Genomic DNA, 24,711 nt, shown 5'->3' with positions numbered 1-24,711 from the left:
AATATATTGACAACAGAGCTAATTAAACCCGTAGATAGGTTATCATATGACCATTATTTATGTATTAATAAAAAAATTAAACAATCATCAAGTTTATTAACACAAAAATGTTTTGGAAATAATTATTTTTTTACCCTTTTTACAATATTGAACAAGGGCAAATTATGGCAATTAAGCTGTTTTTCAAACACTGAAAAATAACATACTCGTATTTCTTATTTACAGTCAACATTATATTATGTGAGGAGTTTGTTAGTGTGATATATTTTTACACTATAGGTAGGTATGTGTGTTCGTTTAGGACATGCCCCAGATACGGAGAGTTCAAAACTAAAAATAACAAAAGAGAATTCCAGAGAATGCATTCATTATCATCATCATTATCAACCCATATTCGGCTCACTGCTGAGCTCTAGTCTCCTCTCAGAATGAGAGGGGTTAGGCCAATAGTCCACGCTGGCCCAATGCGGATTGGCAGACTTCACACACGCAGAGAATTAAGAAAAATCTCTGCTGTGCAGGTTTGCTCACGATGTTTCACCGTTTGAGACACGTGATATTTAATTTCTTAAAACTAAAATGTTGGAGGTGTATGCCCCGAACCGGATGAACCCACACCCACCGGAATCGGAGGCAGAGGTCATATCCACTGGGCTATCACGGCTCTCTAGAGAATTCATTATTCCGTAGATAATATGATAAGAAACAATATGCAGTATTTTATGTTATTTTTATCATAACATATTCAGGTGATATATTCCAAGTTATAGTCGCTTATGCATGTAACACGCAACGTATGCGAACGTAAAACATAAAACAACATAATAAAACAATTATTCACGGAACGGATCATCTTTTCAATCGGCCACTTTCCATTTTACGGTGCGCAAGCGCAGCTAACTCCATACTTGTTTAATTTGATGCACACGTTAACACACTGTTATTTATTTATATGCAATAATTTATACTAAATTCTTATAATAAACTTTATTTATTAAGCTTTTATCGCGGGCTTTGAGCGCTACCTAATCAAGAAATTCCGTAAGGAAAATAAACCTAACACCCAAGCCAAGCATCAAGTTAACACATTTCGACGTTATCATATCGACTCCACTGGTGGTGTGAAACTAAGGGGCAAAACTTATTTAACCAGAGTTTGATTCCAGCTCAAAGTAAAGACATTTTTCATTAATTTTATTTATTTATTCTTTTATGTATTTTTTATGCTATTCTACAGTAAAAAAATTACTGTATAAATAAAATAAATAAATACCTAATTATAATTGCATAAGTTGATAAAACGTGCTATGCTATAGTTTTACCGCGGCAGTCCCCGACTCCTGAGTGCTGCTTTGACTTAGGTCACTAACAGAAAGTCAGCCTTACGGACGTATTTTATGAGAATCGGACCTTAGGTTAGAGGAACGTTGGGTGAAGGGGAACAGTGGGCTGAATGAGATCAGTCTTTACCCCTTATGGCTCTGAATAAATCCACGTCCGAATGACTTAACAAATACATAAGAACCAGTATGGGTTAATTGAGGATTTCTATACTTTCAAAACTGGTTAGAGTCTGTTCTGGTAGATTACTGCCATGGCGTGCGAATAAAATTAGTAGTAGTTTTATGTATAGAAAAGTAAAAAGCACTGGCTCAGTTAGCGACTACCTTTAAGCCGGGTGTACAGCCTTCCTGTGTTATAAACTCTTGCAAAGAAATCGAAGGATGTCGCAGAGAGGTCGTAAAACCGGAAACACCACAGAAGTAGGTACTAAACGCAAATTGAAACAAAGCTATACACGATTTAAATGATTTAGACACATTGAAACAATTCACCTGAGTTATATGAGACCGTAAAACTTTACGATACAAGTAAGCCAAGGTTATGGTTACTTATTTTACTATTGATGTGCCTATTGAAAACCATACAGCATTGTCTTGAAGATCGCATTTGTGTACCTTACCTTTCTATGGTCAGAACATCGATACATACCTAGTTCCTTCAATCTACTAAAGGAGGTGTAGTTGTTTCATCGTGCTAGCCAGTGTGTAAGCACTGACATTTTAGCTCATAGCATTGTGTACTGTCACCGCGTACACAAAAAAATTTGAAATAATATCTTATTTTTCTAAAAAATATTATCTTATACGATTTACAAATACAATAATACAGCGGTAATAGTGCATATTTTATTATTGTGGTTCGATCAATTGAGTTTCTTAATGTAAACCACGTGCACGAAAAATGGCGCACGGAGCAGGACAACGGAAGCCAATCCTTCTGTTGGTTCGGACTCAATGGCGCCTGAGAGGAACTCCATACACGAGGATACTTCGAGTTTCAACAGCGGTTCTAACAGTGAGCAGGAACGAGAGGAACCTCAACAGGAAAAACGAAAACTGACCTCACAGGTAACGGTCGATCCTCGGATCGACGCGTTATGCGAACAGGTGAGTTTGCTCACTAATTTTATTATGCATCAATCCTGTGTGTCTAATATGACTTTGAATCAGAATGATAGACCTACTGGTTGAAAAACCAAATGAAAACAATAACGATTTCTTAACAAACCCGTCGATAGCATCAAAATCCTTATATTTAGGTTTTTTTGTAAGATTGACCTGGACGATAAAAATATTCTAGCCAGGTAAAACGCTTACGTCGTTTAATCGAATTGCAAAATTTTTATTCACCTACATGGCAACATATAGGATATACGAAAACGTTAACAGATATGTTAGCTACACCACTACTAATGCTCTGCTATATCAAAGAGAGCTGTTGCAATCGGGTTTACAAGAAATCATCGGTTGGGCTAACATAAATCCAACCTACCTAAATATCGATACCCTCTTTAATAAATTTACTAAAACTTTTGGAAAATCGTCTTTGTCTTACAAGTTATCCGAACAAAGTTTACATATAATTGTTTGCGATAAAAGAGCCGAATGTATAGAATCAAGGTGCAATAGTTATGATCATAAATTCTGGATAAAATTATCCAAGCGGCCCTTTGCAATATACCCCTAGTGGAGTGTTCTTATTTGATAAAATAAAATTGATATGCGTTTATTCAATCTCTTGGTGGCCCACATTTCTGGCTATCACCTCCGCAATCTTCTAACAATAGAGAACAGCTGAAAAGAAAATACAAAGAACATACATATAAGGGTACAGTCACAAAGTAAAAATAACTTACACGACACCTATAAGCAACAAAAGACAAAGCAAATATACAAGGGTAAAAGAGAGTGCTAACAAGCAAAACATAATACAACTAAGGAAGCAAACAAAAAAAAATAATAATAATAATTTCCGATAAACTTCAGAGTTACTTTCAAAAACCGGTGGCAAGCTCTGGGCGCGAACAGTTTTTAACTTCAATAATAACGGGCTTTCGAATACCCTTATACAAGAAACATCTTCTTTTAATGCCCACAAAACGAATAATGCGTCAATATGCAACCAAGGCGTCACCGACCATGATGAAAGTGATACAAAAATTATTAGACCAACATATACTGGAAGTAGTTCACAGGAAGATACTCAGCTTTTATCTCAAAGCTTTTTCTCCGGAACAGAAAAGGTGGTTCTATGCGTCCGTTTTTTCGACCTCCGAGAACTAAACAAATTTGTAAAAACGAAACATTTCCGTCTGATCCCTCATGCTTCAGTTCCCAGCTTTATATAACCTGGAGACTGGATGATAAAGCTGGACATTTCTCAAGTCTATTTCTACATATCGGCTGCATAATCACATCGACCATTCCTGAGAATCAGCTACAAAAGGCAATTGTACCAGTTGACAAGTCTACCTTTCGGTTTGGCGCCAGCACCTCATCTTTTCTCATCTGTAACATGTTGGGTTGCGGAAACCCTACGTGCGAAGGGCTGTCGGGTTCTGGCATACCCAGACGACTCCCTTCTGGTCAATCAAGACCAATCCAAGTTATGTCTTCAGGCTGCGGAAGCCGTGAGGCACTTGGAACTGGGCTGGAAATTCAATTATCAAAAATTAATCTTAATACCTACCCAAGATCTGGATTACCTTGGTACTCATTGACAGACCTCCAAAAAATTCAATATCGTTGCCCACAGTATAAACATTCTCAACAAAGCCCTGAGAAATTCGACGTTGAAAGGTCGCATCACCCTTCGCGAATTACAACAGTTGGTGGGCCAATTAAACTTTGCCGATTTTGTGATTCTCAGACGCAGACTAGACTGTCGCAATATTCCAGGATTCCTCAGAAGTTTCGACAGGAAATGCCCCCGTCTAAAACAACTGATTTCACAAGTACTGGAACAGGAGATAAAATGGTGGCTCGGAGCCACATAACTCAAGTGGCCAGTACATGTACAACCTGCATCCCACTTCCTGGCAACGGATGCCTCAGATTCAGGTTGGAGTGGTCAATCAAAACTACTGTCAGGAATTTAGTCAGCTCAGCTAAAAACGATGTTAGTGAGCTCCACAAAAAGGAGCTGTATGCAGTTATAACGGCGATCAGAAGGAACACAAAGGTTCTACGAAATCCCCATGTTCAATCAGACAATCGAACACTTGTAGCGTACGTTCGGAAGGAGGGTGGATCAAAGTCACTGGCCTGTTGAATCTAGAGTTCGATCTCTTACACATGACAAACAAGTTTCAGATCACGTTATCAGCTCATTACCTTCCATTCCGCTACAACATTATCGCAGACAGACTGTCTCGCGAAAAACCGCCCGCCGAGTGCCATCTTACTTCCTCAAGCAACAAAGGAAATCTTCATGAAATGGGGACGACCAGAGATAGAATTGTTTGCTACACAACATTGCTGTGGTATCGAATTACGTCTCGATAGACTGCAGAGATCATAGACATACTACATAGATGTCTTCAGCAGACCGTGGAGACATCAACTAGCACGGGTGTTTCCTCCTTCAAATTTATTGCCAAAAGTACTGACAAATCTAAACAATGTGACAGAAACATCGCTAATAGTGGCACCCGAGTGGCCGCGTGCTTTTTGACTGCAGAATCTGAAAGCTAAAGCATTGGATCACCCACAAGAACTACAAAGCCTACCAAAGACCTTGATAGATGCCACGTCACAGTGTCCACCTCAGGTGCACACATTGACCCCGAAAGTCTGGACAATTAGGGGTGGGGTGCCCAAATAAAAGAATGGTCTACTCAGGAAAGAAAAAAGTTAAAGACAATCAACCTTGTCAACCTACTTACCAGCCGTCAGAAAATGATAAAACTGGTGTGAAACCTCCCAAGTAAATCCTAAATCTCCCCAACCTGCAGAGTTAACAAAATTTTTGATATATTAATTTTTTAAATGAGAAACTATCTTATAGCAGAATCTTAGTACATAAATCCGCTGTCTTAATTTTCATAATAAAACATGCCCTTAGGGCTTTTAGTAAAGCTAAACCTAAAGTCGCCAAGTCAATTTCCATATGGGATCCCGAGGTTGTGCTCAGATGACTTTCATCACAAATCCACCTAAAGATACCCTTTTTGAAATGTCTAGGAGAACAGCTACATCAGCGTGGTGTCTTGCAACACAGGTTTTGTAACCGGTGCGAGCACCGGTCCCCACATTATCACATATTGAAATTGTAACCTAACACAGTTATATTGTTGTACATATTATGGTGTGGAGAGGATAAATAAAATTTCAATTTCAATTTCAGCTACAGTTTTGTTGCTAGCATCGGGTCGTAGAGTTCACGACTTTACTTTGCTAAAAATTGCAAAAGATAATTTTTGTGATACTGGGGAATATATATACTTAATACCGGAATATGGTTCAAAAAATTACTCTCACTCATATAGACAATCGGTATGGAAACTTCTCGTTCTGTAATAGGGAACTAGGGTCATCAGTTCCTATCCAAAGCGGCATTGACGCCTCTCCGGGCAGTTGTAGATAAGTAGTAGCATCTTTATGATGGTCAGATAACCAGCCGATTGACGATATATTATTGTGCGAAAACTGGAAATCATCAGTCACATTTTTTAATCATTATTGACGTGAAATTGATTTTCCTAAAAATAAACATGATATATATTTTTAAAACGTTCAGCGCGGTGTGATTTTTGCCAAATAAGTGTTTGATCTTAGTTTATTTTCACACAATTAAGATTGCTTAATATTTTGTTTCTTTTTATTATCGTACGATTTATCTTCAAAAAATTAATTCAACTGTAATAATACAAACGCTAGTACAATTTTTATTTTACATTTGTGATCAAAGTACATAAAAATTGATTTCTTTTGCTATGCTATGCTATGCTACACATATTTGCTTATATATAAAGTAGCAAAACCATGATAAAAATTATAAGCAAAAGTCAAATACCTAGTTAACTTAACAATTATTTTGATGTCAGATCTTACTATCGACATCATCATCATCATCATCATCATCATAGCATTGTGTCTATAATATGTTTCACCAGCAGATAACAAACACGTCTTCAAGACAATGCTGTATGGTTTTCAATAGGCACATCAATATAACGGTTTTACATAACAATAAAACCGATATTATGTGCCGAGAGGAAAACCATACAGCATTGCAGGAAGATCTTCCTGGTGAAGACTATGAGCTAAAATGTCAGTGCTTACACACTGGCTAGCACGATGAAACAACTACACCTCCTTTAGTAGATTGAAGGAACTAGGTATGTATCGATGTTCTGACCATAGAAAGGTAAGGTACACAAATGCGATCTTCAAGACAATGCTGTATGGTTTTCCTCTCGGCACATAATATCGGTTTTATTGTTATGTAAAACCGTTATATTATTTTTGACCATATTATGACGCAATTCTTGTAACCGAGAGGTTCAGGGGGCCCCGAGATTTCATCCTCGCAGATTATGATCCCGTTATTATGCTATTTTAGACTTCTAATCTGTCCTGAAAGAAAATAATCTAGGAGTTTTTAAATGGTGTGTAACGATCACTTTGATTATTTAAAAAATTATGGTAAAATTATACTTCCATCTTTACACAAATACGTAATAGTATACAACTATAGACCAACGTTAGAATCAATACTGATTTATTATTCATTCTAATTGCTTCAGCCGTTTAAGCGTGTAAATGTAATCACCAACCATACCAAGTTACTTTCTCATTTATAGGTAACATTTGTATGAATGCAAGAAAACGTTACACCTAAGAAGAGCTTATTATACGCCCCGTGTATCAACAGACAAAATAAACAAACCTATCCCCGATGCGGTCGATCGGACGTAAGGCCGCGCCTACACTGCAAATTACTAGTACAATCACCATCAATATTTCAATACCAAGATTATACTAATAATTCGTATACATCCCACGTAATAATTTACAGCCTAAGTTATGCACCCCTGTTGTTTTTCCGAGATTAGAAATCGTCCTCATAATAATTGACTGTTTGACAGTTGTAACGATAAAATAATTATGTAATGTGGTGGCTATGATAGCTCATAATATATTTTTTGCATTGATATACTGTAAATATTTTATTTTAGCAAAATTTGTAAAATAATTTTTAGGTTTATTTAATTACAGATTATATATATTATTATAGATAATATAATATTTAATTACACTTAGATTGTGTTAGATGCATAAGAGTGAGAGCTTCTTAGTTAACTTTGTATGATTAAAAAAAACTGACGTCACAGTTCACAAATTTTTCAGAAAAAAGGAAGGATGTTGCCTAAAAACTCACAGTCGAAAGTTCAAATAGTAGTTTAATATTAAAGTATGTAATTGAAATAGATCTATTAACACAATGTAGTACAAACACACAAATTTATCTGTTGTAGGAAATTTTAATTTTAACTCTAATAAGATAAAAGTTCAGAGGACCTATTTAAACAATCTTTTTGAGTAAGTTTAAAGTTCTCAAGTCCTGACCAAAAATTACTTTTTTGGCACTATTTTACCATCACTATATTGCTAGCTTATACACGTATCTGATCTTGAATGTACGTAACTGTACTTTATTGCTATCATTAGCCGAAGTACACATGAAGCGTTGTTCATGATGATGTTTATACGATCGTGAAATGATCTTCCTACACATAGTACCTCATGTTTAACATAGTGGCGTGCAAGTCACGTTTTATTTGCGTTTTTTTTGTAACCTAATCTCTTTTCATACTTTGAATTACAGATTTTTTCATTTCATACTATACAGATTTACTATGACAATGTGATGTTATTGTAATAAATTCTCTATAAGTTCTATTATTAAGTACTTATTCAATAAAGATATTATTATAAATAACGCTCAAACACTCATTTAAATAAAAATAAAAATCTTGTTTAAACACCACAAAAGCATACAATTATTTTATAAATGAATATCTAAGTACGAGTAAGTAAATGATTTTAAAATTGTCCACGCATTCTATTCATAAGAAGTGTTGAAGGCGTGAGAAGGACGCTAAACAGTCTCGTTCCCGCCATTCCCTTTCGTCGGCACAACAATAGCATTCTACTTCTATCTTTATATGATCACGATCACGCACGTCCACGGCTTCATGATATCTATTTAACTAAAAATCACGCAAAACTATACTCTACTACGTACGGAATAAGTAGAAGTTGATTTTATAGAGGCGAGCTAATACGCATGTATGCACCAACCTTTATGACAAACTCCAATCGAATAAAAATATACTCTATCACGAACGCAATAAACATTCAATTCGATCCTTTGTGGAAGACCTATTGTACCTAATTAACTTAGGAATAATGCTATGACACGTCTTTAGATGAATGAATTAATGAATTACAGCTAAGAAATAGACTTCGTAGGCCGTGATAGCTCAGTAGATATGACCTCTGCCTCCGATTCCGGACGGTGTGGGTTCGAATCCGGTCTGGGGCATGCACCTCCAACTTTTCAGTATTGTGCATTTTAAGAAAAAAATATCACGTGTCTCAAACGGTGAAAGAAAAACATCGTGAGGATACCTGCATACCAGATATTTTTTTTAATTCTCTGCGTATGTGAATTGGGCCAGCGTGGTGGACTAGTGGCCTCTCACTCTGAGGGGAGACTTGAACTCAGCAGTGAGCTGATGTCTTTCATCCCCTCTCCCAAAGGAACCGTGCTAATTTTCCGGATAAAAAGTATCCTATGTCTCAAAACTATAAAAAAGTCATACTATATTTAATTTAATTTCATTCATACATGATAAAAATTATACTAATTTAAACAAAAATACGACTTCAATTATGAGAAATCGAAACATTTAAGCTAAAAAAAACAATTAAGATAACAAGTGGATGATAAACTAATTCTTAGACTTTACATTTAAATACCATTTAGTCACCAATTCGACTTAATAGGACCTACTCGTACCTACTACCTATAGACTAACTATAAATTACTCTTAATTTAAATTTTAAAAAATGGCTTACATTTGGGGTTTGAAATTGAATGTCCTTTTCTTATACGAAACTGACCGTGATTTTGCGATTAAAAATGGCGGATATTGAGTGGGTTTTTTATTAAACAATGATCACTATGGTTCCGGAACTATTTCTACTCACAAGGAATTAACTATCCCAACCCATTGCCCAACACAAATGAATCTTTGGTTTGGTTGTACAAAAATAATGCAAAGTAATGTACAAATTGTATAATAAATTTCTAGCACACATAAGAACCTGCCATCATTCTTTAAAATATATTTTATCAAGTAATTTACATGTTTTTGTTCAACGATAATTAATTTAGAGCTTGACTGACGTTCCACGTGATCTAAGATAGGACATCATTACACTCGCAGTCAGAGAAGCGCGCTAACCTAAAGGATGTCAGTTCCCTAATCGGATCCTACGCGGCATCGTACCGGAACGCTAAATCGCAGCATCGCCAACTACTGTGCCGGGAATATTTACTATCACTCCTCTTTAAAGCTTCACGTTGCACACATGCGTATAAATATTGCAACGTGATAGAAGCATTTATAAATAACTAAGATATTACAAAAAAATCAACGCGGGAATGCTGCCTAGTTGCTGTTAGTTTTGATAAGTATTTTTAAGTATAAGTTTTAATTTAATTCAATTATAACCATAATTACCTAATAAATAAATCATACAAATAAGTGTGTGTTAGGAGTGGGCATGGCAATAGTGTTTGCCGGGTTCGAAACCTAGACTTCACGGATGTGAATCCGAACCTCTATTAATGAAGGTGATAAATTGTATTAATATTATAGAATTCACCATCTTGTACCGCCTAATTCCTTTATTCCTTTAAGCTTGATTTTGAACTTCATTGTAACGGAAATGTTACAAAAATTGATTCATTCCATTGTTATACAATTCCTTGCACGTTTGTTTACAATGTGTAGGTCATTTGAGACCATTGTAGAGTGCAAATGGACTGTGTTGTGAATCATTTTAAAGGTATTGGTGGTATGTAAAGTAGACTTGAGCTGTGTAGTTAGGGCTGTCGCTTGGACTTATTATTTTAATTCCTTTTGCGTATCATTATTAGGCAATAGATATCCACCGCTGGCCATAGGTCTGTTGTAAGCACCACAATTTTGAGCCTCATACAACATATTATTAGTCACAATATTTTAATTATTATCGAAGCAAGTATCGATTACTATGATGATTATCAGTAAATAAAATAAAATAAAGGTCCTGTGTGCTGCACTAATTTGAAGTTTCAAGGTAAATTTTAAGGTTTACATTTTTAAATGGTTAAGTGAAATTAATAAAAAAAAAGTGAATTTTCCAAAGATTAAGTAGTTACCTAAATAAAGCGACTGCGTAGAAGCAGAGCTTTTTGGCAAATATCGTCTTTAAAAGTTGCTGTTAAGCAATGCTGTTAAGCTATCTACAAGGTATAGTTGCCGTTCGATAGGTTAGATTGTTGATATGTTAAGTATAAGAAAGAAATATGCTGGTCTTCTTTGGCAGCCCTATGTAGTATGCGTCGCAGAGTATTCTTTAACTATACCTACTACTTGAGTATGCAATATGCTTCTTGTACCTTAGTACCTATGTAACAATAATATGGTTTATTCTTCTATATAAAGAAAAATATATTTGTACTTACTATAACTTATAAGGAGTTTAACATTATTATTACCCTAACCCCGTTAACCCGCTTTGTAGAAGCGTGGAGTGTAATCGCTTCTCCTGTAAGCCGGGAGGCCTGGCACTATGGCAAGCCCTAAATTAGGCTGATGATGATTATAAGATAACTTATTAATAATATAATATCAACTATCTTAGCACCCATAACACAAGCTACTCTGTATGCTTACTTTGGGGCTAGATAGTGATGTGTATTGTTTAAGTATATTTATATTTTTATTTATAATACTACCATATTCATACCTACCAGTAAGTAGCTAATTTATCATCAAATGTAACTTTGTAAGTCATTATAAATGACTAACAGAAGAGTAAGTGCTAATTGTGTCAAAGTACCTACAAAGCAAAGTAGCAAACCCAAACCAAACATTAAAACCGGACATGGTAATACATATTTCTTGAAAATTCAACAGCGTAGGAACGGAACAACATTTTTCGAACACCTAATAATAATTTATCAAATGTTCTAGTAATATTATTGGAGTTTTACTTGTCATTACACAATTATAATCAAACTCCTTCAAATATATGTTATTTCTTGGATTAATATTATGTATAGTACCTAATTTTTACTCATAATATATTGTTACTCTAAGACCCGTCCATTATCTACGGATTACTAATCGGATTTTCATACGACTAACAACTTCCTCAGGTTGTTTAAACTTTACATAGAGGAATGTGTGAGTTTCTAAATAAGAAGTATGAATTGATATTTTTTAATCCGTATTTTAAGCCACGATGTCTACAAGAAGTGGTTATTATAATATCACATCACACTAATATTATAAAGGCGAAAGTTTGTGTGTGTGTAAGTATGTTAGTTCCTCTTTTACGCTGCGGCTACTAGCGATTTGGCTGAAATTTGGAATAGAAATAGATTTTACTCTTCCCGGAAAAATACATGGTTACCGCGGGATTTGTGAAAACTAAATACCACGCGGACGAAGACGCGGGTGTCCGCTAGTATATAATATAAACAACCGGGCTTCACAATACGTACATCACTAATTTACTTATTTTAATGGGGAAATTGGGTGCACTATATAATTAAACACCTCACACGAAATATTTTTGTCCATGCGGAATAAAGGCTCAAGACGGTTCAGCCAAAAGGTTCATATAACCGTTTATACTTTTAGTTCCGCTTTAGGAAGTACAATTTTGTAATGGTGGAGTCAAAGCTGAAACATAAATCACATAAAAATGCATTGATGTTATCTAACCCGCCCATAGTACCAAAGGCCTCGCCAAGTATAGTTAGCAGTAATGGGGCCTCCCACGCTTGTGCCAAGGTTTTAAAACTCAAACTGTGTCCTTAGTGACTGGTTGGTTATTGGGCCCGAGATTTATGATACCCAAAGTTGTTTAAATGTTGTCAGCAACAATTATTGTTTTAATTGGTAATATCCAAAGTTCTACAAAGTAAAATTTATTGTTACGGCTAAACCTCTAAACCGATTTTAAAAATTCTTTCACCAATAGAAAGCTATGTTATCAGCGAGTAACATAAGCTAAATTTTATCCCCGTATACTCACGAAAGTGGGAACTACACCGTGAAACCGCAACGCATCCGCTACTTCATAATAAACCCGATGAGGAAACAGGAGTTTGACCAAGTTTTCTTTTACACAAATTGACACAATTTATGATACTAAATATCATAAGCATTATTATATAGGCATTATTTATCCCCGTAGTCTCGTGGGAACGGGAACTACGCGGGTGAAACCGCGCGGCGTCGATTAGTCGGAAATAACCTACTGAATATCGATTAGGCTAGGAACCCTCTTATTAATTTTCCACAGGAAAACATGATGACGGAGATATGGAGTTAGTTACGTTTTGTGTAATAACTGGTATACTTTATAACGGATATTGGACCCGTCTGGTTTGAAGTGAACCCTATTAGAAGTTAATTTTATGCCATGTTTCTCAGGGACGACGTCCCATTAGGTTGAGCCAAATAAGGCTTGAGATGTGAAGGGTCTTTGGACTTCAGTTCAGTGATGTGGCGGTATGTAGTGTTTGCTCGTATGTAAAATGCTATACAATCTGTAATTCAATTTATTGCACCTTTTTAACCCATTTCCAAAAGGAGGAGGTTCTACGTTCGACTGTATGTATTTTTTTATATATGTTCAGCGATATTTGTCATTTAAACAAAAATTAAAATTTTTTTTGTTTGGAAGTGTACTTATACTTTCAGGGTGGTCGCATTTTTTTCATGTCAGGATCTGATGATGGCATCCTGGAGAAATCGAGGGCAACTTTCGAAAATCGTAGAGACAACTACTTATTTTTGCGTTTGTTATTTTATTTAGTGACAATTAATTAGCCTACCTACTGACATTATTACGCAAAGCAAATACGAAGACGCACGAGGTAATAGGTTCGAATCTTAGCCGATGGAATAATATATTTTTTAAAGAATAACAGCCATATCTTTAGCAAGACTTATACATACATATACACCTTTCCTCTTTCAACCATGCAATAATCTGCCATAACTGATTTAATTCAAATAATTACTTCTTATCAAAATAGATTAACAACAAAAAATAATAAAACAAACGGACTCAAAATGTCAGCACCTTTATTGTGATTTCAGATAGATTTATAGAAATTAGCACAAAATCTCACGGCAATACAAACCCATAGGTGGAAAATGTGCTGATTAGATGACAAGCGCCCCATATGGGTACAACAAATACTACTTTTATTTTATTTAACCCATTTTACAGATAAGCAATATCGTTACTCCATCTATCAAATGTCATTGTATACGGACCCATTAAAATGTATCTTGCAATCATTTCATGTTTTTTTGAAATATGATCACTGGAAAATAGAGTTATCGATTTAAGGGCATCAATGACGTATTACTAGCAACACGCACAAAAACTTGGCACGCGTGTTGCCAGTAATGACATATGGTTCCGAGAGTTGGTCGCTAAGTACAGCCTCATAAGAAGGCTCAGAGTCACACAGCGGGCGATGAAATGAGCTATGCTCGGAGTATCTGCGCGATCGAATCAGAAATGAGGAGATCCGTAGAAGAACCAAAGTCACCGACATAGCTCAACGAGTCGCGAAGCTGAAGTGGCAATGGACGGGGCACATAGTACAAAGAGCCGATGGACGTTGGCGTCCCAAGGTGCTGGAATGGCGACCCCTCACTACAAAGCGCGGTGTTGGTCGACCCCCCACCAGGTGGACTGACGACATCAAGCGAGTTGCAGGTATTAGCTGGATGCAGATGGCTGAGTATCGTGATGTTTGGAAGTCTCTACAAAACGCCTATGTCCTGCAGTGGACGTCCGTCGGCTGACATGATGATTATGATGATGACTGACGTATGTCATAAGGCTTGTAACAGCGAACTTGCTACTCCAATAAATGTGCAGTGCTCCTTCTTCTTCTTTTTCTTCCTAGCGTGGCCCCATTATGTCCACTTTCAGGCATAATCTCACCCACTTTACCCGATCTTGGGCATCCAATTTCTTAAGTTTGTTGGCTCTCAATGTTCACAGTTCCGCATCCTAATCAAACTTATCAAACCCTAGGTGGTTTTCACTGTGCCAAGTTTTAAACTTTTATATCATGAATGGGCATACATTTAGCAATTTGTCTCGACATGTAACCGTTTATTATTTGCCGTAGTCATACCTATTATCATTGTAAGGATAAATTTGCATGAACCTTTTTTGAAACGTACAGATTCTGTTTATTACTGCAAGCTATTTACATCCTTACGTGTTAAACAATAAGTGATGAAACCCTATGAAATTATAATAGCGACTACAACGCCGTTTCCGACCGTTTAGGCATTTAGGTCAGAGATTATGCATTGTTGTTCTTAGGTAATACCCTAATGGCTAGGTGTATATTGTCACGAGGTTACATAAAGGAGAATATTAAAATTGTGCTAGTCGTGAATCTACATTAATAATATTCTAAAATTTAAAACATTCTTCATATCATTGAAATAAAGTTCAAAATTAGCATAATAATAAACCAAATATTTAGAAGTATCCAATCAGTAAACTTACAGAACGATACAGTTAATAAAAATATAATATAAACTTAATTATTAAGCACATGTATACACATGAGAACTTAACTGTTTATTAAATTATATTTACTCTTTGTGTTTTTTATTTAATCATTATTGTGGTCTACAAACAAAGAGAATAGTAAATATTAAATAATATACGAGTAAAATAAATGTAAATGCTGTTTTATAAATAAAAATGTCCAAGTCAAATCAAGAGCACGAGGTTTTAAGTTACGAGTTAACTCGTACTATTATGGTAGTCGTCACACTTTCATTGTAAACTTCGACGTTGTGAAGAGAAAATTTATATTGCCTTGATATATTACTATTAAGCAAGTTGTTTAAAGACTTAAACTCACCATCATACGAATCAGGGATGTAGAGCGGCTTCCCAACGAGTTTTCCTTTCTTCCCAGACAACGGCACAGCCTCGACCCGCCTATGCGCTTCTAACACACGATATAACAGCACAGCCCTATCTTCTCCTTCAAACCTCACGACACGAGGCAAGGAGAACTTATCAACAAACTCTTTCAAGGTCATCACATCACTATTTTCGTCTTCCGGCTCGGCGGAACCGTTCCGTCGGCCGAGAAGAAAATTGTCCGCCCACTCGGGTGCGTTCGGCCGACGCTCTAGGAAATCCGGCCTCCGCTCGCTGCTTCTCGGTTTGTACCTCGGCGGACGGTCTCTTCGGACTAGCGCTTCGTTTGCTTCGGCCAGCCATCTTGTGACGAGTCTCTCTCTTTCCACGTCGAGGTATCTAGGTTTAGAAGCGTCGCAGGCGAAGCGGGCGGCATCGAAGCAGTACTGAGGCGGCGGCGGGCGGATCCGGGGCGGAAAGAAGCGCGGCGGGACGTAGGGGGGGTGCGGGGCGTAGGCGGGCGGCGTCCTCGGCCCGGAGCCCTCAGCTGACGCCGTACGGAACATGGCTCAAGCCATCGATGACACTCCCGCCTGCAACAGAAAGATATAATAGGTTAACAGGTATATTTTTTTCCAACTAGCGTACGCCGCCTGAAATTGAGTTTTTCGGGATAAAAAGTATATGTTGCTCAGTAATCTCCTTTAAGTTCCAGTAAAAGTCCCTTTAAAATCGGTTCAGGCATTCTAAATTAGCACGAAAAAACATACAGCCGACAGATAGACAGAATTAAAAAACCTTATTTGTGTTTTTCTATGGTGTAAATAACTAAAAGAAACAAATTTTGGAAACACAGACAGACTATTTTTGTTGCCTTGGTATATACGAGTACCATTAAAAATAATGAATGTGTTGTCCGCCATCCTGCATTGAAACAATGTGATGAGTCTAAGCTTCACATCCCCTCTCCTATAAGGAGGGATCTGACCCTGTGGACTGTTACAATAGACTGATAATAATAACGATTATAAAGATACATCAGATGTGATAAAAACAAAGTTGTTTACGTATTAACTTCGACGCATCTTGGAACGATAAAATTTAACGCCTTTCCAATTAGATTGAACAATTGATGTAATTGGACACTTATAAATATATGTATTTAAATTACATTATTACTTAAACTTATTTATACAATGTTTGATGGGTGTATCAACACAGTCATCTATACTAATATTATAAAGCTGAAGAGTTTGTTTGTTAGGAACTATCCGATTTGAAAACTTCTTTTAGTGTTAGATAGCCCATTTATCGAGGAAGTCTATAGGCTATAAATTATCCCCGTATTCTTACGGAAACGGGAACCTCGCGGGTGGTTTTCACACTCGTGGTTCCCGTTTCCATATAGTCGCGGTGTCAGCTAGTCTTACATCCGACCAGATGAGTATGTGTAACTAATACATCACTATCATCATGATCCATCATCATCATCATGTACAGTCGATGAACGTCCACTACATAGGCCTTTAGCATGGACTTCCAAATACAACGGTCTCGAGCCGCCAGCATCCAGCTGCGGCTCTCTGCAACCCGCTTGATATCCTCGGTCCATCTAGTAGGGGGTCCTATATACATTCCTCAATAAAAACTTTAGCCAGTAACTAGTTACTCTCGAGTGGCTGATCTAATTTTTTATGAAATAATTCGTATCATAGTAATAACTCAAAAATGACTCGACAGAATCGCTTATACGCAGTTTTTGTGCGTCGCGTCTACTTATTTCGCGTTACTGAGAATTATTAGATTAAAATCTACTATTTGTAATTATTATAGCGAGTCAATAAACCAAGAACCTTATTTGGAGTGGCCCTCCCGTCGACAGTGGGCAGTTAAACTAAGTAGAGTTTATCTGTTGATGAATCTACCAACTCAAGTTGAACCCATGATAACCTAAAAATATAATTCATACTCGAGTCAGTAGGTACGACACGAAGCGTCGCATCAGTGATTTTCAATATTATTCAAGAAATATGTTTTTAAATACATTTTAAAATCTGTACACAAAAACTAAAAATGGAGTATTTTTAATTGGTAATTATTGAATATTATATTAATTTACGTAATTATTGTTAGTGTTGAGTTTTGTTTTTTACAAATTATAAAAAAAGTTTGTTTATGAGGATGTCAAGGAGACGCGTGACATTTGTTTTTTTTATGGCTATAAAGACTCTGGTATTGTATCTTTATTCTGTGACTCCAATCAATATTTATACTCGTATAATAGAAATATAACTTAGACTCGAAGTGAGAACCTCCTCCTTTTTTTAAAGTCGTTGTTAAAAATAAATAAAAAGATTGCTCTAGATTCCATGAGATTCCATGTTTTAAAACAATACTTCAATTATTATTATTGTTATTCGAGGACGCTTCTATCTGGAAATATATTAAAAGAGATAAGAGTTATGATACAAATAAAAACAGAATTAAATGTTCTTGTGCATATATTTTTTTTACATAATAAAGTTAAAAATTGCATCTGCATTATTAATCTTCATTATAAATATTTTATAAAAAAAATATATCGTATACAATTAAGGTTTATCTACCTAACAATCTCATTATGCGAATTCAAAAAGGCTGTAACTGCCAATTTTATTCTCACAAGCTATAATAAAAAGTAGGAGGTAGCCATTTATAAGTGCACACGATTTTGCGCTTTATGGACAAAAAAAGATTTCTACGGGATGTAATAAAAATATTGTAGTTTGTGATACATTACATTATCCTTAAACATTTGTACATAAGATCTAATATTGCGGCGCAAGAATATTTGCATAGAGGACACATAACTTGCGATTTTCTCACACAGATAAATAAGTGTATTATCTAGCTGAGGCGGTAATATGTGACGCTCGTTAAAGTGTTTCCAATTCTTTTAAATAGTTGGTGTATTTCTTTTGCTGCAATAGGCCCTGAACTTAAAAGTATGGTATTTTTTGAGGCAACTTGAAGAAATATTTATTTTCTAAGCCTAAGCCTTTATGGTTGCCTGGTAGAGATCACTAATAAGCGATTACGCCCACTTTTGTGTATTACTTATTTTATATATTTCTGTTCTATTATTATTAATTAAGAATGTAGGTAATACACCTATATCCTTTATTGTGGTGTACAAATAAGTGTAAATATATAAATATATTCCTAAGTAAATATTCCCTTTTCCCTTCAACTAAGAACGGCTTGAATACCTAACAGGTGGGGATCACATTATATTTACACCGTATCGAACTCTAGACTCCTTGGATTTGAGCCACACTGGCACACTATTGAGCTATTGATCTATTGAGCCTCTATTTTGTCTTCGACCCAGAAATCAAACCCATCCCTAAAGGTTAGCCTGGACCAACAAGGCCGTAAAATTAACCAAAAATAAAATAAATACACTTAAACAATACACACATCACTATCTAGTCTCAAAGTAAGCGTAGCTTAAGTTATGGGTACTAAGACAGCTAATTTTATATCATATAAATGTATACAATACATATAAATACTTATATAATGTAATGTAATGTAAATATCAACACTGAGGCACTGGAAACCACCCGTGCTCATTAGGTACACACACATTTCCAGTTGTGGGAATCGAACCCACGGTCGTTGATGCATAAAGCATGGTCACTACTACGCCCACTGCGCCACGAGGCGGTCTAAATTAAAGATACATAGGGCAAACAGTTCACACCTTATCAATATCTACTTTAGTAGGTAACCTTTTATAGCTTTATGAGGTTTAACGTATCATCGTTTAGGCTTACATAATAATTGTAGTTAACCCTCATTTGTGGATATTTAAATGTACGATACGATTTTTGCACTATTATCTTTATCCGATATAGCTTTTTTTCAAGTATAAAGAATCCATGCAACCTTTTAAAAAAACTTTAAATTGTTTAAGGATTATATAATGCATATAAGGCATACCTACTTAATTTTTTACAAAATCATGATAGCTATTTAAGAATTTTATTGTGAAATCTTCTTGCTTATATAATATTACGCGTAAGCATAATTTATTTTTCAACCGTTAAAAAGTTGTCATTTACTTACAATATTATGTTAAAGGCTTGTCGTTTCACTTAACTACGACATCGTTAAAGTTAAACATACTATAAATCTTCAAATATTCAAGAAATAACGACTATAGGTAAAATAAAGCATCTGTGTTTGTTTACTACTACTAAGTGTCCTTGTATATTATTCGTTAGGTATGTAATAAATTCGTTAAATCTAGATTACTTTTACTTATCTTGCATGCACGCGTAAGCACAGTGAACTGAGCTTGTGTATTTACGAAAAGAAAGACAAGACGTTAACGGAAAGACATCATGACTGAATTAAAACATTTAATTGTAAGTTTTTTTAAGTTTTTTGCGTAATTTTCTATGAATAAGTTCATAGAAAATTACGCTCATTCATAGAAAAGCGGGTAGTGAGTACATGCACCGACACACCAAGTTAACTTAACTTAGATATCTTAATTAACCATTTAATTGATTGCACTTTTAACATTTTTTTTTCTGATTGTGTAAGTAGTAGTAGTTGTATTGTAGGCTCCTTAACAACCTCAGCGGCGTCACCAGGGGGTAAAAACCTATATCACTTTAGTGGGGATTGAACTGTAACTGAGATAACATCGATAAGTCCAAGTGGTTAGCCACTGCACCATCTAGTTATTATTTTTAGCTATTCATTTATTATTGCATATTAGTCTGCTAATTTTAAATCGCAAACGATACGACTTATCGCATGCAATAAACAAGCTAACAATATCAAGTTCCCTCCCTCACATAATCCCACGATTCACAATTATGCTAATGAGCCCGTATCCACTTTAATTTGTTGGCATTAATACTTATTTGTTTACAAACCTAGCCAGGCGCATAATTTGCATACGTGTAATTAAAATCTTCAAGCTGGATACAGGACTAACTCGTTTTAGTTCATTATTCTCATAGATGGAAGAAATGTTAAACGATTTCTACACAGTCGGGTGCGGAGTTACGAGTATGTCTTCTACAAGTACCTTGTTTTAAATAAGACAGGTGGCAAATATTTTTTGTCCTCAGAAAATCTAGTTATGCCATGTGATTCAATAAATACCTGACAGCAAGCCTGTGTAAACTCTAACTATACTAATATTATAAAGCTGAAAAGTTTATTTGTTTGTTTGCTTGAACGCGCTAATCTCAGGAACAACTGGTCCGATTTGAAAAATTCTTTCAGTGTTATCCCATTTATTGAGGAGGGCTATATATATTCCCCATATTCCTACAGGGACGGGAACCACTCGGGTGAAACTGCGCGGCGTCAGCTAGTTATTTTATAATTTAAGGATAATACGAGTATTTACTCAAAGTCAAGTGAGTGAAGTGAGTTATGCTTGGACTTTCTTTCGTTGCGAATGAAATTATAGGCCGCTTAACACCTAAAGCTCTAAGTGTCCGGCGCAGGGCTGAACTTTGTAGATTATGTTTCTAACATACCCTGTAAGATGTGTTACAAGCGATGGTTTCCTCTAAATATCAGACGAACCATCCGGTCCTGCTCATACTACTGCTGGGTATAGATATTAGATACGTTAATAATTAATGTTCTTACGTCGAAAATGCAGTTACATTACACAATACGCACAAGTCAGAGTAAGTAAAAGTTAATCAATATTATCATAACAAAGATCAAAAATATTAATTAAAAAACAAAATAAATAATTACAGTAACATCTGCGTAAGAGTAAATGTTCTACCTGTAATCAATCAATTCAATAGGTTATCGATAGCTCATTACTAGAACCTAGTAAATGCTAGTAACTTAAAATGTAACCATGTCGATATTTAAATACAAATAAATGTAGAAAAAATAACTATAGTAGGTACAAACAGTTGTAATTGGATTAGAAATACAAGTGGTTAGATCAGAAAAACTCAGTTTCTATTTTCAAAAGGCAAAATTATTTAATTAATATAATTTAACTTCACCATCTGTAGCTGCCGTGTGCATTGCGTGTATTAAAAACTTCGGAAAATCGTAAAATAATCGGGCAGTATGTCCGACAAGACAGCGCAAATAATTTTCAATAAACTTTATTTATAATTTGAAAACCTGAAGTTAAAAAATACTAGCCTCGTCTCCTTATCTCATCAAAATGATCTTACCACACACTCAAAATAAATAACTTTTATAACACAGATTTGTTGTACTGAAAATTTGATGGAAATCTTATTATTACCTAATGTTTGTTATAGTTTCATATTTGGGCCTTACTTATATTAAGGTAGGTAGGTACTTACTCATATTAAGCAACAATATCATACCTACTCTTTAGTGTACAGGTATATAGACTGTAGAAGGCAGTCATATGGTAATAAGTAAACAACGACTATTATGGACTGCAACCCTGAAGTCGCTGTTTACTTTTTACCCTATGACTGCCTTCTCCATATATACCTGTATACTACAATAATACATCACAGTACATTTATATGCTGTAGTTTAAGAATACTTATTTTATTCAAAGCAAAAATCTTTGAACTCTGTGTGTCACAAATAAATGAAAAAATGTAAACTAATATTATAAAGATTTTAAGTTTTGGTGTTGTAAGGGTAATCTCTGAATCTACTGAATCGATTTTGAAAATTCTATTAATAATAGAAAGCCACGTTATTTGTGAGTGCCATAGGCTACTTTATTCGCGTATTCTTAAGGGTACGGGAACTACGCGAGTGAAACCTCGGGGCATCAATAAACAAAGTAACGTAATTCAGTAAACTTGGCCAGCGATCACTAGAGTATTTTACGTGTAAATAAATTGAAAAATTAGGTCAAGCGTGTATCTTCAGAACAGAATACAGAAATGTAGCAACACAGTGAAAACATGCATCCCCATACGAGCTCTGTCATAAAACTACGAGTATCTTACTAACAATGCGTGAAATTTCTAAACGGTTTTTGTTGTAACAAATAGCATTTATGATTACATTAACCGATTTATGTAATATATTGGTACGTGATACTCGTAAACGCACTGGCTACGATCAATCAATACGTAATCGACGGCTCATTACTGGAAGCTGGTAACTGCACGCAACGGATGAGTCCATTTTAAATAGTTAGGAGCAATTACAGCGCTCAGCTCTGGAGGATGTTACGGTAAAGCGAACAAGATTTCACATGAACCTTGATAAAAACCGATCTCGTTTTTTAAGAGTTTCATGTATCATTTATTTATTTATGCTATTTTAGCATTATTAACCCCCGAAGCAAAAGAGGGGTGTTATAAGTTTTACGTATCTGTCTGTCAGTCTGTCTGATGTCTGATGAAACAATTTAAATTTAGTTTGTTTTGTATTACTTATGTGCGAGTGTTCTTATGGGTTCTTAAACATGTTTGATGAAAATCGGTTAAGCCGTTTAAAAGTTCTGGGGAGGAAAGTGGGAAAGAATAACAGAATGTTTGCAAATATACTCGAGTGGGATCTCAAAAGAAAGCGCACTGAAAAAGAATATTGATGATTTGATCGCGAGTGTAATTAATAATTTCATGACTATCGGGGGACTATATAATTTCTTAAAATATAGTATAAAGATCGATTATTTTTATCTATATCATTGGACCCTTACCTATTATTTTTTTATTACCCTATGTTTTTGTCTGATCAGGGGGTCCGAATCCTGGGCTGTATGAGTTGTTCTTTCTTCTAAGAAATTTTCTCAGTCCGGAATTGGGATGTTATTAGTGTTACTCTTCCGTGCCTCGAAGAGCACATCGAGCCGTCGGTGTGTGTCTTTATCATTCACATTAGAAATAGTCATAAATGAATTTCACATTATAACCCTAAGCCTCCAAACCGCATTGGTAAGCGTGGATCTAGGCTTTATATACTCTACTATAAGGAGAGGAGGCCTATACTAGGTCGTTAAAATAGGATAATAATAAATGATGAGATTGGTAAACTTATTGCCAACAGGAAGCATTTTCTCCGTCTATCTCTTTTAATAACACCTGCCCAAGTGGCCACCCGAGAAGCTTACAGCCATACATCAAAAACCCTACGTACTATCGACAATATTTCCGGAATACGCAAACGGCACTGCTTATTCATAATCAGTAACATATTGGTGTTACTCACTAAGCGAGTAACATAGATTGATGACTTCAGACGAAGCTACAGTAAAATGAGAATAGTACAAAATTAATTACGCGACGGCTCCCCGATGGGGCTAGTTACAGGAGTTATTACAATAAAGAATAGGATGGAATTATGGGAAAACTGCTATATAGCCGGGGTCAAACTAATGCAGCCGTGTAGGTGTATGACTGAAATGTCGTAAATCTTAAGATGTACTTAATTGGATGATAGTTGACGAAAGGAAGTGACTATTTACATGTAAACCGTATGAATTGGCTTACTTTAATTCGTACGGCTATTCGTGCGACTAAAACATAAAATTGATTGTCAGACATAGATTTATATTTAATTCGTACGGTTTAAGTACCTCTAGCTTTTTTTTGACGAATCATACATATGGTCCACCTGATTTTAAATGGAAAATCTTTTTTTTTATGCTCTACAAATTAGCCCTTAACTACAATCTCACCTGATGTTAAGTGAGGATGCAATCTAAGATGGAAGCGGGCTAAATTGTTCGGAGTAGGAGGAAATCCACACTCCTTTTGGTTTCTACACGACATCGTACCGGAACGCTAAATCGCTTGGCGGCACGTCTTTGTCGGTAGGGTGGTAACTAGCCACGGCCGAAGTCTCCCACCAGCCAGACCTGGACCAATTAAGAAAACCTCAATCGACCCAGCCGGGGATCGAACCCAGGACCTCCGTCTTGTAAATTCATCGCGCATTACTACGCCACGGAGGCCGTCAGTAATCATTGTCTTAAATAAAACACTTCCAGGGCATGTAAAAAACACCTCCAACAATTCGCTGCTCTGCGTCCGGCGCTAACCAGAGGCAAAGATGTAAGCCTGATGTGCCTGTAATTTTAACGGCAATAATATTCCTTATCCAAAACGCAGTCATACTGCTTGGTGGCTGAAGTAAGCGTGAAAGTAAAACTCTCAGGCAAAAGCAAACCTTTAAAAAACCA

General features: G+C 35.8%; 1 protein-coding gene across 1 annotated transcript in view; it reads right to left on the bottom strand.

Annotated features, from left to right (window-relative positions):
- Positions 1-24,711, bottom strand: part of LOC112045293 (uncharacterized) — a 125,446-nt gene that overhangs the window by 59,167 nt on the left and 41,568 nt on the right. Inside the window, exon 2 of the mRNA XM_024081415.2 lies at positions 15,544-16,141. Coding sequence (XP_023937183.1) covers positions 15,544-16,114 — 571 coding nt within the window. The 5' untranslated portion in view covers positions 16,115-16,141. The remainder of the gene's footprint in view (positions 1-15,543; positions 16,142-24,711) is intronic.

The sequence above is a fragment of the Bicyclus anynana genome, chromosome 2 (assembly GCF_947172395.1).
Source record: "Bicyclus anynana chromosome 2, ilBicAnyn1.1, whole genome shotgun sequence".
NCBI classification, from domain to species: domain Eukaryota; kingdom Metazoa; phylum Arthropoda; class Insecta; order Lepidoptera; family Nymphalidae; genus Bicyclus; species Bicyclus anynana.
The sequence above is the reverse complement of the archived record's forward strand: the minus strand, read 5'-3'. Positions and strand labels throughout refer to the sequence as shown.